The 18,336-nt window shown below is 40.4% G+C and overlaps 1 protein-coding gene across 3 annotated transcripts in view; it reads right to left on the bottom strand.

The window, feature by feature from the left end:
• LRIG3 (leucine rich repeats and immunoglobulin like domains 3) overlaps nucleotides 1-18,336 on the bottom strand; it is a 52,912-nt gene that overhangs the window by 10,490 nt on the left and 24,086 nt on the right. For all 3 annotated transcript variants that reach the window (XM_058742183.1, XM_058742184.1, XM_058742185.1), the window contains 10 exons: nucleotides 11,715-11,846; nucleotides 10,783-10,926; nucleotides 9,611-9,754; nucleotides 9,166-9,309; nucleotides 8,629-8,772; nucleotides 7,630-7,710; nucleotides 6,660-6,731; nucleotides 4,191-4,262; nucleotides 3,529-3,692; nucleotides 932-1,252 (listed from right to left, as the gene is read on the bottom strand). In XM_058742183.1, coding sequence (XP_058598166.1) covers nucleotides 932-1,252; nucleotides 3,529-3,692; nucleotides 4,191-4,262; nucleotides 6,660-6,731; nucleotides 7,630-7,710; nucleotides 8,629-8,772; nucleotides 9,166-9,309; nucleotides 9,611-9,754; nucleotides 10,783-10,926; nucleotides 11,715-11,846 — 1,418 coding nt within the window. The remainder of the gene's footprint in view (nucleotides 1-931; nucleotides 1,253-3,528; nucleotides 3,693-4,190; nucleotides 4,263-6,659; nucleotides 6,732-7,629; nucleotides 7,711-8,628; nucleotides 8,773-9,165; nucleotides 9,310-9,610; nucleotides 9,755-10,782; nucleotides 10,927-11,714; nucleotides 11,847-18,336) is intronic.

The raw sequence follows: 18,336 nt of genomic DNA, 5'->3' as shown, positions 1-18,336 counted from the left end.
TATTCTAGGTATTCTGCTAAGTTCTCTGTACCAATTATTTTATTTAATGAAGATCACACCTCTCTGTAAGGTAGGTACCATTATTCCTAATTGAAAGATGTGGGGGGGAAAAAGATGTGGAAATGGAGGCACAGAAAGGTTAAGTAACTTGCTAAGGGTTACACAGCTATAAGCACGAGTTGCAGGATTCCAACCCAGACCTCAGAATTAAAGGCGGTGTGCTCTAACAGCATACATCATGGCCTCCCCGCATCAGACTAATACATTGTTGGGGTGTCTGAGTGGCTCAGGTGGTTGAGTGTCTGACTCTTGATTTTGGCTCAGGCCATGATTCCAGGGTCATAGGATTGAGATCCACATCAGGCTCAGCATGGAGCCTGCTTGGGATTCTCTCTCTCCCTCTGCCCCTCCTCTGCTTGCACGCACACTCTCCAAAAATTAAAAATGAAAAAAAATGGGGTGCCTGGGTGGCTCAGTTAAGCATCGAACTTTGGCTCAGGCCATGATCTCATGGTTTGTGAGTTCAGGCCCTGTATTGGGCTCTGTGCTAACAGCTCAGAGCCTGGAGCCTGCTTCGGATTCTGTGTCTCCCTCTCTCCCTGCCCCCCCCCCCCCCCCCACCGCCCGCACTCTGTGTCTCTCTCTCTTTCAAAAATAAATAAACATTGCAAAAAATTAAAAAAAAAAAAAGACTAATACATTGTGAACTCCCAGGAGAGCAAAGAGTGTCTGATTCACTCCTGTGTTACCCACCACGATGGGGTCCTCGACACAATAACTGCTTGTGTAGATGCCAAGACTCTTAATTTTGTAGAGAGGCAGAGAAGGGAAGGGTTAGGTGGGAAACTGAGCAGAAGACAGGGTCAGGAGTAAGAGAAAACCAAATCTAAAAGGCGTCTTTAAATGCAAAAGGAAAAGTCAGATCACATACTATTTACTGTGAGCTTGGCTTTGACAGAGTAGGATGAGCCAAAGTGATTGGAGATGACACACTGATATCTCCCCTCACTGGTGAATTCCACGCTGCGCAGCCGGAGAATGGTGGTGTACTCCATCACCTCACCGCCTTGGGCCCGCAGGTGTGCGTAATTTTCCATTTCAGCATCATGCAGTAGTTCATTGTCTTTTTTCCAAGCAAAAGTCATCGGGGAATCACTGCTGCTGGCAGCCGAGCAGATAAAACTCAAATTGGAACCTTTTATTGCCGACTGTGTTTCTGGCTGAACCGTGATCTGGGGTTTAGGAAAATCATCTGTTCAAAATGGAGAGGAGAAAACAAAACAATTTTAAGGCTTGAGAGTCCAAAAGCTACTCACTTTTTAATACCAAGAAACCCAAAACAAATGAGGGCTTAGGTTTTACCCTTTGTGTATGTTTCACAGATGGACTAACAGTCCTAGTGTTGAAATGATGGCCTGGGAGAGTGTTTATCAACTAATTTGTTCACTTCAAAGAGAGACAAACTTATTTATCAGTCACTAACTGAGAGGAGACTGCTATTTTGGAAGATAGGTTATCCTAGGCCCCTTATGCTTTTTTCATACAGATACAAGAAGAAATCAGTTATGGAACTTCCAGGCTCAGAGATCATACTTAAATGGTACTTGTTTTGGGGAAGTGCAATTTTTTTCCATGTTACCCATGAGTAAGCAGCAGGGAAATTAAGAAATCACTATCACTAAAGAGCAATTAACACCCCATTTACCAAAGACAGAACCCATATTAAAAAGCAGTAATTTTTAGATACAGCAGAAAAAGATAATCCTGCAGTGAAAGAAAAAGCATCTTTCAAACTTCCTGTGAGACCCTGGCTTCAGCCTGGGGTTTCGGGTGGACAATCAATCAGGCTACACTGCTGGAGCTACATTATAATTAGAGCTGAGCAACTCTTTCATTCCAAACAGCTATTTTTAGTTCTCTGTTACTTTTTGGAAAAGTTACCTTCTTGAACTGCAGTTTCTTGGAGATGGTCTAAACCCAGAAGGAAAACAGCTTAGAAATACTGAAATGTATTATTTGGGTGCTCTAGAAAAACAACTCGTGTGAGTGTGTGTGAGTGTGTGTGAAAGTGTGTGTGTGTGTGTGTGTGTGAGTGAGTGAGAGAGAGAGAGAGAGAGAGAGAATGATTATGTGTGCCTCTGTGTCTGCACGTGAGTGAATGGGGCGTGAGAATGTTCTGATAACTCCAATGCTGCACACTTTCAATACCATGCTGTAATCAGGATGGTTTCTTCTTCTGTGGAATTATTCTAAAATTCTCATCTGGTATATCAATGTTTAGATCCACAATGGAAGGAGTGACAGAAAAATCTAAGGACACCATATGTACGTCTCAAAGTAATCGTGTTCCTATCTTGAGACTAGAGAACTGTGAAATAAGCACCATGGGAAAGGCATGGCTCAGGCCCTTCTAGATGAGTGCCAAAAGCTTATTTAGACCCAAAAGCTACATCAGACATTTTATTTCCAGAAACCGTTGGCACTGTTTAATGCTGCAACCTAAAAAAATATATTTTTCTTGTACTTGACTAAACAATCATAGGCAAAGCAGTTTCAAATAAATTTTTAAAGGCCAATGTAAAATTAGGTTCTGTAATATCTTAACACACACGCTAAAATTTAAGCACAAGTCGATTTCGTGTTCTATGTGCACATTTATTTTTACAAAGGTCTCCATGGTGGTGAATAGTAAACAGCAGTGTGGTGTGGTAGACAGAAGCCTGCACCAGGGAGATGAGAACCTGGGTTTTGATCCGATCTGCTGACTAGCAATGTGAAGTGTGAGATTTCTGACACTGAGATTCTTAGATGCTATGACAATGGACCTTACATTTATTTATAATCAATTCAAACTTTCTACTCCTTATAGTGCTTTACCCACCGGGAGCAAAATTGTTAACGGCCCATCAATCATAAGCAGATAATTTTTCTCTTTCTACTCTTAATACACAGCATTTACACAGGGGTTAGTTCAGCCTCTCAACAACCCCACGGTTGGGAAGGGAAGTCCACAGAGTTCCCATTTCACGGACACAGAGATTGAGATTTAGGGAAGCAGGAGGACTGCCCCTGTCCTTCAATTCTCCCAAGATCCAATGTCCTACTCTTTCCATCAAACCACCCTGATGTCAAAACAATGACATTTTGGAAAACTCTCATCTGTAACATTAAAATCATCACTATAGATCCATTTACATCTACCTCAGCAGACACGGAAGCTTCATTAAGAGAACAGAAGCTTAGGGGGCGCCATTAGGGATGGCCCAGTCTGTTAAGCATCTGACTTCAGCTCAGGTCATGATCTCACAGTTCATGAGTTTGAGCCCTGCGTTGGGCTCTGTGCTGACAGCTCAGAGCCTAGAGTCTGCTTCAGATTCAGTGTCTCCCTCTTTCTCTCTGCCCCTCCCCCACTTGCACTCTTTCTCAAAATAAATAAACATTAAAAAAAAGAGACAGGGAACATAACCTTATTCAAAACCATTAGCTGGAGGGAAAAAGAAGGAATGCAGAGGCAACAGGTACACTCACCACACACAAAGCCATCTGGGCTAACAGCGAAAATACTTCTTCCTTTGAGCAGCTGAGGATGGGCACAACTGGCATTTACAAAGCTCTGAAAGTTGTTTTCTGCCACCCACTGTGGAAGCCATTTTAGCTGGCAATCGCACAAAAGGCTTGATGTATTTAAATGCCTGAGGAGAGTAATTATGTTCAATTTGTTTTATATGAAATGCAGATTCTACAAGTAAACTAACTCAAGTAAATATTAACAAAGCAATGAATGTGGAAACCAAATACACCCTATGAAATAAATATTCTCTAGTCCACCTTAAAATGTAAGAAATGTATTAGCACCATATTGTTTGTTCTTACCGACCTGCTGAGGGAGAGGAGCTGATGATATATCAAAAATCTCTCACTACTGAAGACCTGTTACTGGGATATTCATTGCCCTGCATTAGGTCCCAAAAATGTAAATTGTAAATTCCTAACAGAAACAAAAAGATACTCCTCTTTTTGACCAAAGGAACAAATAACCAATTCCTTTTGCTTTCTGGTATAAAAATTAAGTAATGCTGAGAATGTGCTAGACACTTTTCATAGACACGTGATCTAGGATGACATACCTCATGAGAGCTCCCCCTACCATGTTTTATTTGAAACCCTTGGAAGAAAAAAGAAAAGCTTACAATTGCTGAAGTTTCTTCATCTGTGAAAATGCATTGCCTTGTAACGACATGATTGCGTTGTCACTCAAATCTCTGAAAACAAATCAAATACATTACAGCGAATTATGGTCACTGCATGCCTCAGGGAAAGGCTGGGCCCACACTCCTCACCCCATTCACCGAACTACTCCATGCGCTAAAATATATAAACCATGCAACTCCAGAAGAACACAAGAAACTTAGATCAAAGAACAAGAATATCTATTTGTATCAGAGGTAGGTTCTGTTATAGTAAAAGAGATTTGCTTTATATCATTATGTACAGGTTATTTGACTCCTAAGGGCCTAAGCTGTTCTGCTGTATTTTTTTAAATAGTTATATGGCTTGTTCTGCTGTGATACTTTATTGTTTCTCATTATTCAAGTTAGTAACTTGAGAAGTTAGAACTTCAGAAGTTACTGAGAGTAACTTTTAAATACAGAACTAAAATTCTTCATAGTTATCCTTTTTAAAAAACCCATCATGCATCAAATCCTTTCTATGACATGCACTGGGTTAAATGATTTAACATTTACTCCTCACAGCAACCCAAAAGAAGATGGTTTTACTACCTTGTTCAGCATGACAGGCACAGCTAAGATGCAAACTCCATTAGTTTCAATTTCAAAACCTATGCTCTTAGTAGCCCATTCTGCAACACACATGTATGTCACTGCTAAAGACAGTACGGTGTTCAGACGAGATGTACTTGCCGTAACACACTCTGGGAAACGCATTAGTAAAACCAGAGAATATTCGAGGCTGACTTTATTTGTAACTAGTACCTACAAGCAGTCTGAATTAAAGCACTCTCCACAATGATTACTACTCTGGTTTTCTTTACAGGTCAGAGTGTACAAAAAGGATTTTGAATGAGATGAGGGGCAAGAGAGGACAGAGTGAAGGTACCAAACGGGCAGAGAAAGAGGCTGGGAGAGTCAAGAAGGTTTAGAAAGCTAAAGCCGAGGTCAATACTCCACTGATCCACTAATTCCACTTTCCCAGAAATGGAATGGGTCAGATGACAAACCCTTTTGGCTAGTTTCCCTCTGAAAGTAATTTGTTTCAAGAAGTCCAGCAACACTGGCCCGCCCTTCCAAATTCTGCAATGCAGAATCACACTCCTCCAGCCCGAACTGTTTCTGTTGGTGTGGCTAGCCATCCAAACCTCCCTCAAACTAACAAGTGAGTCAGAAGACAACAAGGTGGTAGTGGATAATGGTGAAATCTTCCCTCTTGATACGCAGTGCAAACACAGGTACAACCAAATGTGTATTGTAAATCAGACCATCTTTTGTCAAAGTTTAATAGTTATTAAAACTTTTGGTTACAAACATTCCCTAACAGAGTGGAGACATTTAGTATCACTTTGTACTTTTGCTGGACAAGTATAAAACACAGATCCAGTTGTAAGAAGCTGGTCGGTTCAAGCTCATGCAGGTTTTGACTCCTACCAAGGTTGGCTAGCTTGCCCTCCTAGTGGCTGGAAATATCCGAGTCCCTGAATGTCATTTCAAAACTGTGTGCCAGGAGTTGCTAAGAGGGGGTGGTGCAGAGCTCGTGGAGGTGAGAGCTACTCGGCACAGGGACGCCTACGGCAGAGGCAGCCCCGGTTTGAGTCCTACTTCTGTCAATTGCTAGCCGATGGACTGGTAGCAAAATGGAAAAAGAGAAAGAACAAAGGTGGAAAATGGACTGTCTGCTTTACAATTAACCACAACAACAAACTACTAAAAGCCTCCCAGTAGTGCTACTACTCTCCTAATGTTATGCCTGACGACCGCGGGGAGTGGTCTTTGTATCTTTAAAATTCAAGTCACCATCTTAACTGTTCGATGGAATCAATGGACACTCTGGACTTCCATTTCTTCACTTCAAAATAAAGGTAGTAATAGCTATTGAATAGTTTTTCCTTTTTTAGAGATGGAGTGCAAGCAAGGGAGAGGGGCACAGGCAGAGACAGAATGTTAAAGCAGGCTCCACGCTCAGCACTGAGCCCCATGTGGGGCTCGATCCCATGACCCAGGGATCACCTAAGCCAAAATCAAGAGTCAGACACTCAACCAACTGGGCCACCCAGGTGCCCCTGAATAGTTTTCTCATGAGGATTAAATGAGACTGTATATAAATACCTGGCATAATGCCTGACATGTATATACAATAAATGGTAGGTTTTTGAAAACTAAATATGTCACTGCTTGAGAAAAATAACTAAAAGAAAACCCAATAATGTGCAGCAATGTCCTCAAATGCAAAGGAAAATACATACCTATATACTGCCATGAAGATATAGATAGGTAGACAAATAGGTACAGGATAAGCAGATGTGTAAATATACTTTATGGTACAGAAAGGATGCCAACAAAATTACATTCTACTTTATCTTTCATGACACATAAGTAGATAACCATCTCAGATTCCTTTAGGGTAACTAAATTCCAGTCACTCACAGATGTTCTAATGCGTCCAAACCAGTAAAGGCTTTTTTGGTAATAGATCGAATCCGGTTCCCCTGGAGTATTCTGGGAAAAAAAAAATTACATTGGAACAGTTAAAGCCAATTGGGGATGGAATTCTCATGAAAAGAATTGCTTTTAAAATCATTTGTGAATAATTCTATTCTCTTCAATTAAATAATGTATCCTGTAAAAATGTTATCCATGCCATCTATATCAGTAATACAGTTCAGCAGGGTCTCAAAGCATTCAGCAGAGAACTCAGCAAAAGTAGGTATTCAGGAAGTTACTCTGGCAGCTAAATTAAAGCAGTGATTTTGAAAGTCTTTTTAGGAAGAGGCAGAAACTTTCTTCCAAGTAAATGGTCTCAAAAACTATAATCAGTAAAGAAGATATAGTGGAGATCTTCTCTTTACCCTTCCTCCCCATGGACACTTTCATCATCCACAGAAGCTTAGGGCTATATGAAACTCAACCTGAAAACTTAAAACCCAGAATCTGGCCACCTTACAAGGCCACTTTAAGGCTAAATAGAAGCAGGTTTTCCTCCTCTACTGCTTGGAACCTCCTGCAGTACTGTCAGTGGACACTGGGTCACTCCACTTAAAAACTGTGAGCAGAATACAACTCTGAAAGGTTCAAAATGGCGGACTTAGTAAGCATGTTAATTTTTATACGATGATAATCCCAAGAGCCTAAGCACTCAAAACAATTTAACACTCTTATCTAGATATTAAAATAAGTTACAACTCACCAAAGTGTTGAACAAAACCACCATCCCAAGGAAGAAAAGCTAATTAATACCCATCTTGTGTAACAATACTCATTTGGGAAAATGTCCAAGGGAAACAACCAGATATAAAGCCTCTAGTTCTAAACTCTTCCGAATGTGAACCTGTAGACTGGACCTCCAGTGAACGTGTAGGTCAGAGAGTGAGACAAACATGAAACAAATCCCACTCACAGCCGCCTCAGTTTGTCAAGCCCAGAGAAAGCACCGTTCATGTCTTCAATAGTCCAGGAAATTTCATTGTTCTTCAGATCCCTAATTATTAAAAGAAACGTTACTGAAACAGGTACCAGATATTTAACACAAGATACAAACACTCCCCTTAGAGATATGCTCAAAAAGCTAAGATCACTGCCCAGGTGGCATATAATTTGTAACGAATTCTTCATGATCCCTCACATCATCTCTACCCCTTTCAAAACAATACAAAATTTTCTCTCTCCCTGCCCTCAACAACATTTTAAGTATTGCTGCCCAAAAATCAAGACAGTTGAACCTGTCCTATTAATTCCTCTATCAAGATGACTCAATTCTGAAAGACCTGAACAGTCTGAAAAATACATTAAACTTTAAAACCACGGCTCCAACCACATTAGCAGGAGTTGGCCAAAGCACACAGCATGTCTTTCAATTATGTCATGCTTCAAATAGTGAATGGAGCAAAAATTTCTGACAGTGCAAAAACCAAAAACCCACTGTACAACATTAAAATGAACATTTCAGAGATATTTCAAAGGTCAATTAATCCAAAATTTTCTCTTCTCTTAGGAGATGGATTAAATCTGGATATAACTTGTATGATAAACAGGCATCTTCCTTTGCTGCCCTTTGTAGATCTTTTCGCTCTGGGTAATTTCTAATCTGCATTTTTATAAAGAAAAATCAGTGGATTTACAATTGTTTCCCCTTTGAGCAGTTACCAACTTCCTGGAGATCCTGAGAAGGCTAAGTGTAATCACCAAACCAATCTGATCATTGTCCTTTTTAATCCCTCTAAGAAACACATATGGATGAAATGGACCTATTTTAATCAAACTGATCTGGGAAAGATTAAGACACAACTTCTGAGGCTGTAGATATTTCCTTCACAACAAAGGAAATCTGCTTGGAGAAAAGTGGGCACATTTAGGAACCAATTAGGTTCATGTACGGAGAGCAAAATGTGTAACTTACAAAGTCTTTAAACTGGAAAGCCCCCGGAAGGCACAATCAGCAATGTAGCTGACTTTGTTATTCCCAATGTGCAGTGTATTTAGTAAGCTTAGGCCCAGGAAGCTTGAATCATCCAACCTCGATAAGTGATTGAAAGTTAGGTCCCTGTAAAAACAAAAAACAAACAACAGCTTTTATTTTCCAATTCAACACAACGATTTCTTTTCTCAACAACAGGTGATATATGTAACCACAATAATTCTTATTTTGACACTCTGCCTTCTTAATAATACTCAGGTAAACATTATTTCTAATCCTAGTAATTAAAAAAATTCTCTTTATTTGAAAATAACCATCACTGATTTAGCCCATGTGCCCCAGAAGTCAAATAGCAGAGTTGGCTTCAACTTATCACAACAAAAATATGACTAGGTTGCATGTGAAAAAAGCTGTCACCTTGGAAACTTTGTTATGAAAATTTCACAGATCAGTGGTAAGAAGCTCATGCTCTGGCATGATCCTTGCTCTCAAACCTGGGGAGAATAAAAGGCAACTCACAGCTCACTGAGTTTCTGGCAGAACTCCCAGGCATCAGGGCTGATCCTGTTGATGGCATTTTGGCTGAGATGAAGTTCCTGCAGCATCAGCAAGCCGTAAAGCCAGCCTTTGGTAATCTCTGTTAGGTTGTTATGGTCCAGCTGCCTACATTTACAATAAGAATCAAAAGCAGGATCAAAAGTTCATTATCTAGTCTTTTCAAAGGAGACATATGATTACAACCTATTACATATTCCTATTGTTACAAGATGTTTAGCTTTTGTGATATAAAGGCATCAGCCCAAAGTACCATGTGCTTCTAAATTTCAGTCACATTACCTGAAACAAAACTGGGTATTAAATGAGGAGACTGTAACATAGGATTTCAAATAAAGCTACTGCATGTTCACTGCGTGGTCCACGGTCGTACTACCTAAGCAGGAACTGTAGAATAAGCCATACTTACAAGATTTCCATGTTGCTCAGCCCCCAAAAAGCTCCATCCATAAGTTTTGTTACTCCATTTCTTTGCATTTTCAGAGACTTCAGAGCACCAAGCCCTTGGAATGTGAGCCCATCTACGTTTCTAATCTTGTTTCGGTTCAGTTCACTGCATTGGATGTAACAGTTAAACAGTTAGCTTATATGACAAATTCTGGAGTTAGTAATAAAATGCAACGTTACTATAATATAGTTAAACCAGCCGGTGTTAAATTACATGGAATGTTTTAAATTACTAAACATTTTTAGTGAGAAGAAGTTTGATTTATTAGCAGTGAGGGCATTTCCTTCTGAAACGTGTGATGTATTTTTAGAATGAAATACTGAAACTAGACTACACTTTAATTTCTAAATGGTCATCTACTCAGTATATTTGTCTGTAAATTATCCAGTAAATTATCCAGAGTGAGAATACCGAATATAATGTTAAAACATGAGGTCTATTTCGGGGGCAGGGCCATCAAGCTTAGCCTGCTTACAAAAGTTGGTTGGTTACTCTCTTTGACGATTCTTTTTATGTATGTATAATGCTTTCTCTTTAAGGCAGTCCTTTTCAACCTTGGTTGCACACTGGAATCACCCGGGGAGTTTTAAAAATTGCCGAAGCCTGGATCTTACCCCCAGAGGTTCTAATATAATTGGTCTAGGGTGTGGCCTGGACATTGGGATTTTTAAAAGCTCCCCAGTGTCTATAATGTGCAGCCAAGGTTGAAAACCACTGTGTTGCAGGAGCCTGTTCACAGATCATTCCACTGCTATTAACGAGACAGTTCTCTGCAGCCACTTAAGCTATCAGAGCCTCCTGGAGTTGTCGGTATTATTCTCATAAACCACAGCTGTTGAGAGTCACCCACGATGTATTCTGTGCCACAATGACGCCTTTGTGTGGAGATTGTTCAATGATTACACTGTGCATTCCTTCAGTAACAATCTAACCTGCCCTGTCAGGCAGGAGTCTGCACTAGGTGACTGTGAAGGCTCTTTCCAATTCAGAAATTCTACCACTCCAGCTCTCGATGGAAAGACAGCCACATCCTTGCTTCTAAACTCCTTTGGCCATGTTGTGGATTTTGGGCAACAGATGCCAAGGGTTAGGAGGAGCTGAGGAAACAATATCTAAGAGAACATTTTACTTACAGGTGTTGTAGTTGGGACAGTTTAAACATCTTGGGTGGGATAGCTGGGATTCGGTTCCTGTTCAGCTTCAACACCAGGAGCGTGTTGGCCAAGCTGTCAAAATACCCAGGTTCCATCGAAGTGACCCGGTTGCTGTTGATATACCTGTTAAAAGTTTGAAGATGAGCTGCTCTTTCCGGTTCTTTGGAAAGTTAAAGCAGAAACATTCTCTGTGTTATAATGTCCAGAGAACCTAACTATCATCTGTAACAATGGACACTTTAAAAATTAAGTATTCAGGTCCTTGTGGACCAACGCTAAACTAGGGTTCACACGTACTGCTCAGGAAAGAGTGACTGGAATATCTGAAGGTTATACAAGTTTGTTAGAGATGCTTACCCAATTTTTATAAAATTCACTTATTAATGAAACAAGCAGTGGTTTAATTTTTTCAAAGGAGCACTTTTAACTCCACCTACTTTTTCTAACACTCAAAGGATGTCTAATTTTTTTTGTTTACATTTTTTTAAAATGTTTATTTCTATGAGAGCAAGCGAGCATGGGGGCACACGAGTGGGGGAGGGGCAGAGAGAGCGGGAGACAGAATCCAAAGTAGACTCCAGGCTCCGAGCTGTCAGCACAGACCCTGCCGTGGGGCTCGAACTTACGAGCTGTGAGAGCATGACCTGAGCTGAAGTCAGACACCCAACCGACTGAGCCACCCAGGTGCCCGGATGTCTAATTTTTTGTAATCCAAAAGTACAACAACAAAATAAAGATTGTGGTTATTTGGGCTTACAGCAAATTACACATCAATAAAAGTTAAATGGCTGATACACCAGCAATTAAAAAAAAAGGCAGATTTTATTATATCCTAAAGTTGATTTTTTGTTATTATTACAATGATATTTTCATCATAGGTGAATATTTTTGTTAAAGAAGAACTGACTTACAGGTATTTGAGTTGTAGGGGTGGAAGGGGAATTTTAAGCTCTGAAATATTATTGCTGCTCAGGTCCAAAGTTTCGAGGGATTGAAACTGTTTCAGATGTTCAGGTAATACTTCAACAATCCTGTTTCCAGCTCTGGAATTTAAGGATAACACAGATGACAAGGTTAATAGTACAACAATCTGAAAGGCCATCCCTAATTTGTTCTTCAGAATTATGGAAAATTGATTGCTCTAAACTATACTTTTAAAAGTTAAACAGCAACTCTTAAGTCACTTCAATTTTGCCTTAAACAGTAAATCATAATATTAGAATGTATGAAAAACATTCCTATGTAAATCTGAATGTGTTTACCAGTTGTGGTTACCTAGGTGCTATGCACTTAAACTGATTTTTATGTTATTTTATTACCAGTCCTTCTTCCTTACCATTTTATTATATGTTATGTAAAATGACTAGCACCGAGTTGGCATTCTAGGTACCGGTGTGTTAGTTCCCTTTCTTTTTCTTGATTCCTAATCTATTTCTAATTCTTCTCCTGGAGAGTACCCACACTATAGGTACCAATAACCTCAAAATAATCATCAGATTGGGGTTATTTTTTAAAGCCACGCTAGAGAGCCCTCTTTTTCTTTAAGAGACAGCAAGTTTCAATGTATTGCTATACAAGTCTTCAAAAGCAGTGGATGTGCTCCAGGGCTTTGAATATTATAGAAGTATTCCATAAAAAGCACACCAGTCTAAAGAATTCCTAGAGAACCAGATTAATAAAGTTTGACCTTAACAGCCTTAAACACCTGACCATGATGACCAATATGGTAGGTAGCCATATGTAGCACTTTAAATTAAATTTAAATGTTAAAACTCAGTTCCTTAGTCACAGTAGCCACATTTCAGGTCCTCGACAGCCACATGTGCTTGGTGGCTGTCAAATGGGTCAGTGCACATACAGAATATTTCATCACTGAAAGTTCCACTGGTGAGCCCTACACTAGATCACAAATGAAAAACAAAACAAAAAAAGAGGCCAAGTCAATCTCTTAAAAGGTCATTAACACAACAGCTTTCAAGGGGAAAGTCAGCATTAAATGACAATCTTGCTAGAGAACAGGAATCAAACTGATGTGCGAGCCATCTTATTTGTCATATTAGATCAGGAAGTGTGGACTTCTTAAACCATCATTTGGCGGGGGAAAACAACATGTCAAGGTAGGAAGCGTAGGAAGGCCAGGATGAAAACAGAGTCCACCTGCAAAAAAAGTCTCTTTACAATCCAAGGAACAGTGAAACAGCCTGAAGGCTGTGGGCAGAACTCAGAAACAGGATGAAAACAGAGTCCACCTGTAAAAAAAAAGTCTCTTTACAATCCAAGGAACAGGGAAACAATCTGAAGGCTCTGGGCAGAACTCTGTGAATGTCACATGCTGACGTTTTTATACATAGTCTACGGTTAAGCCTCATTTAATGAGAAAACTTAGGAAATACAGCTCATATGTGTATCTTTCTCCAATAACTTATTTCTATAGTGCTTTCAGTTTATTAAGCTCTTTTGCATTATTATAACTCACAGGCCTCTCACCATCTCAGAAGGTCCCTGAGTTAGGAGCACCTCGTATGTATTTTCACAAGATCCTACACTGTGTTCTGACATTGCACTTTTACACTGCTGATCTTCTCTGCCAAACTGTAGCAAAAGTAGGGATAGGTGTCTACCCCAGTCTTGGATTGTATATGAAATCTAATAATGTTGAGAACATCTCACATGTCAAGCCAAGGCTAAACATTTTTCATATGTCGTGCCATTTAATCCTAATAGCATTTCTCTAGTGTAGATATTATAGATAATTGCAAAATTAAGAAACTAGAGCTTTTAACCTAACAAAGCCATACTGGTCCCAAAGCAAGGCTTATTTCATAAAACACAGTGTCAGATTTATTCTGGCAATTCAATTCTTACATGGAGATGCACGTCCAGAAAGGGCCACTACTTCCCACTCTTGCAGACATGTTTAACTTCTGGTTTCAAACTAATGTGGGAATCAACACCGGCTCACAGAGCCATCACCATGCCAACAGTAAGGATGCCCTGGAAACAGGGTCTCCCCAGTCTTGCTTGTACCCCAGGAAGATAACCCAGGGGTTTGCATGTATTTGCCATACACCAGAGCTTCTAGAAGACCGACTTCCTGAATAGGCGCCAATGTCGGGTGCTGATTTCCCTGCCAGAAAGGACAATAAGGGGAGAAAACAGGTTGGATGCTTTCTATTTAAACGACAAACTAGGGGCACCTGGGTGGCTCAGTTGGCTGGGAGTCCGACTTCGGCTCAGGTCATGATCTCACGGTTAGTGAGTTCGAGCCTGCACTGGGCTCTGTGCTGACAGCTCGGAGCCTGGAGCCAGCTTGGGATTCTGTGTCTCCCTCTCTCTCTGCCCCTCCCCCACTCACGTTCTGTCTCTCTCTTTCTCTCTCTCTCAAGAATAAACAGTAAGAAAATTTAAAAATAAAAATAAACAAACTAACAAAACTTGTCAAAATACTGTTAAAACCCTCCATATGTTACTTTTAAGGGCTGCAGGGATTCATGTCTTGATCCAAGTCATCTGGGAATCTATGTTTTGAAATAATCCTATACAAGGTAACAGGCATAGGTGATGTGTATCTTAAGAACTGAGTTTGTCGGAGATAATAGTAAGGTTAAAAAAAATAAAGGATTAACAGTCCTATTTACAAGTAACAAATATCAAGCCCCTTAGACTCCCATAAAGTCTTACAGACTTTGTTTAGAGTCAAGTCAGCCATGACCTCTGATTTTGACCATTTCCCACATCTGGATTTGCCAGTGTTTAAACTCCTTGATCTAGTTGTGAGGTATAGGGTAATGCAACAGAGACAATTAGTCAATTTCTAGGTCCCGGAGATGGATTTAGTCCAAGAGAAAAGCCACAGGGCCTTAGGGTCAGGGTGTGTGGGTTAAACAAAACCACACTTTAGGGGACAAAAATGTTCTCTTAAACACATAACCCAAATGTTTGCATTACCAGGATGTCCTCCCACAAACAGTAGAGTAACCCTGAAATGCCCCTCTGTCTCCACCCCCCTCCCTGTCCCTAGTCGCTACCTCCCATCAAACTCTGCATCTGGTTTTGGCCCCCAGGCTGTCTGACACTGGTACAGCTACACTTAACGTTTAACAACACAAAGAAAACGCTCAGCTATAGATTTTTGCAATAAACGGAACCTGGTTTTTTTTGTGGGAAGGAGAGGGAGGCCTACAGGTGTCTATCACGTTGGTCAAATAAGGCTACAGGTTAGATAACAGGCCATACAATCTTTGGTTTATATGTTCGTTTGTTTATTAAGTAATTATGAACAAGGTATTAAAACTGCCAATTACTTGAGTGACGAATAAAATTTTCCTTGCAGTTAAAGTATGCTCCAGCCAAAGCCAGCAATTTCCTGAACTGCACACTTCCTAAATTGCAGTGTGAAAGTGCTCAGTTACAGACGGAGTGCGCACAGTGCCCTCTTTGTCAGCCCTGCTTCCTCGCACAAAAATCCCTTACAACTGCCAGGATAATAGTCCCTGTATCACAGAATTTTAACTCTGTTCTAATGGAACTGAATTAAATCCAAATACCAGTTTCATATTAGCTCTCAGACTAACTGACAAATAACCACCTGATATGTACCAGTTTAAACAAAACAAACTTGCTTTATATCATGCAAGAGTTTTTAAAAAAGGAGACAGCTCCATTAAAAACTAGATTGAAAAACCTTTCTAATCACCTAAAACCCTCAAAATAAACATAATTCTAATAGAGTTGGTCACAAATAGCCGCTTCTAAAAGACAAAGATTCAATTCAACTCCAGCTTTAATTTTTCTCCAAATATGGATAAATGCCAAAATTGATGAACACACTGAAAGCACTGCAGTTAATATTTTTGGCAGGATATGTGCAATGGTTTAACGAAAACAAAACAGTGTGAATGCCTTTTTCCACGACTTGATGTGGAAATGCCATCACTGCATTGTTCAAAATTGACAACATGTATGTCGTGTAAGTACTAGAAGGCATTTTAACCTTGTGCAAATCCACCTAAAAAGGACCGTGAACATTTTGGTCATCTGTGTCTGTTGACAGTACAAGGTGTTCCATGGTCAAATCACTGCTGAGGTCAAGTATAATTAGTCCCTTGTGGACACACACAGATCTGGGGGCTTGGGCTGTCGGAATGCAGATGGTTCCCTGAGGCTTCCAAGAAGCCACAGGAAAAACAGGAGTCCCAGGTATAGCCTTGGCTTCTCAGGACCAACCATGCTGGTTTCACTTTGTTGCTAGTTTCCCACTTCCGGCCCACTTTGCCCAATACCTTTAGAATGCCGAGGCAAATAAAGCTTACCATTTGCTTATGGGATATTTGCTCTGTGAGTGCTGAAGATCTAACAAGGAACAAGATGGATATGGTCCCTGACCTCACGGAGCTTACGTTCTGGTGGGGCAAAGACGCAGGCAGATGAAACCAGTCACCAGAGTGATAACTGCTGTGATAAGACTGCAGTGGGAGAAGAACGACCAGCTTTTTACTTTTTAGGAGTAAAAGGGGGGGGCAATGGTCAGCAGAACTTCCCAGAGCAAGGAGACGGGGCTAGTGCTCCAAGCAGAACCGAGTACGAGTAAGGCAGGGCTTCCCTTGGAAGAAATGAAAGAAAGAAAGCCTTGATGGCTGGAGTAGGGAGTTCCTGGGTCAAGACTGGGGAGAGATGAATCCAAGAGTGAGGTAGCTGGGAGAAGAGGAGTGCAGGTCAAGTGGGACCCTGTAAACCACTGTAGGCACTGGAACTTTGTCTCAATCAGCTGGGGGAGGAGGGCAGAGGACTTTGAATGTGGGGTGGCAATATCAGGTGTGCATTCTAGAAAGGCTGCTCTGGCAATGGTGGGTAGAAACACTGGTGAGGGCAGGTAAGACCAGGTGCAGGAGCACCAGGGGGTGCAGAGGACCAATGGCGGTGTGTCGGGATAACAATGACTTCTGCCTAGCGATCAACTTTGGGGGTGAAGCACCATTCTTCATCTGGTTCCCCAGGACACAGGCTGTGCTTTTCTCTTCCCCTGACTCAGGTTTCCAGTTCTGCAGCCTTTGGACACTGGAACCCAATTCAGCACCACTCGCCACTACCACTCGTATATTGTGCCACTGACATGGAAGGCCCTGTAAAGCACGGGACACAGACTAGGATTGCATCTCGCTCAGGTCTGAGATGCTACTGAGCAGAACAGTCCTGTACTGGCATTTTAATGTCTGTAACCGCTCGGAAAATGGACAAATGTGTTATTCCCATCTATAAGAATGTCCCAATTTGTTCCGATACTCTCAACACCTGCACTGAATGTAAACCCAGACTAAATTATTAACAGTAAAATATAACTTTCGAGGCTAGTGACATGATCACTTGGTATGATGATTTACCTTCTGACTCACTACTATCTCCACAAAGTGTAAGAGTCTCAGAAGAATTTCATGGACTCTTAAGTGGATATAAATGGTATCTGTTTATTTCCAGAGTCTGAGAGTGGAATATTCTTTGTGAGGAACCAGAGTATCAGTTTTTTTTTCACACTGAAATTCCTGAACTAATTAAACTGTAGCGTCTTGATGAATAAGAAATATCTGTCAATAGTTTCAACTGTCTCCTACATACTGCAAAAGGTAACAGGCAGCTTAAAGTTTCTCAACTGTGATGTGTAAAGACGTGCAATCTTGGCTATTCAGAGAACGTTATATGCATGTGGCATTTACCTTTTAGAAAAGGTGTGAGCAGTAAAGTTTACTCTGAACCATATATGTTGCAATGCCCCCTTTTCTTAGAATGCATTACTCTAACCACATCACTTATGTCCAATTCAGTGACAGCAGCTAACAAATTGCCGAATCTGTGGTCTTTCTATACAACCACAGGACAAGCGTATTAACTGTACTGATGGGGACCAATACAGTGGGGGTCGGCCTGGCCCAAGGAAATACTGATTTCTATATATAATTTGCAAACAACCAGTTTAGCACCCATTTATGAAAGAATTACAAGTTGTTAAAGAAAACGTTACATTTTGCAAATGCATTAAAGGTCACTTACACTTCCAATGATGACCTTCTCTCCCCAAGAAAATGCTTCCTTGAAAACTACCTTGGCTGAAATAACTAACACTCCATAATATTAGGCTTCTTTTAACAGAGAGACTTGGCAAACAGAGAGCCTCTCCCAAGCAGATAAAAATAAACTGTCTCTGCTCATCTTTTTTTCTAAAAAGATAATTAAGAAGTTTCATTAAAAGAACACATGTTCAGACTGGTCCGCTGGTACTGTGGCATCAAAGAATAAAGCCAATTGAAGAAACTTTTGCAAGGAGAAAGATTCTTGATTAAGAACTAATGATACTAAGCAGCAAATGAACTACTATAAGGAGCAAAGTGTTCTTTCAGCTCAAAGCCAGGTCAACATAAAATATAATTGTCTTTTGGATCAAAACATGAATGAAGATGGCCATATTTTAATATAGAGGTTCTACAATAATCAGGGCCTTCTTCATGTGCCAATATAATACATGTTATTTGCCAATATAAA

This window comes from Neofelis nebulosa, chromosome 8 (genome assembly GCF_028018385.1).
Source record: "Neofelis nebulosa isolate mNeoNeb1 chromosome 8, mNeoNeb1.pri, whole genome shotgun sequence".
NCBI classification, from domain to species: domain Eukaryota; kingdom Metazoa; phylum Chordata; class Mammalia; order Carnivora; family Felidae; genus Neofelis; species Neofelis nebulosa.
This window is presented reverse-complemented; position numbering and strand designations above follow the sequence as displayed.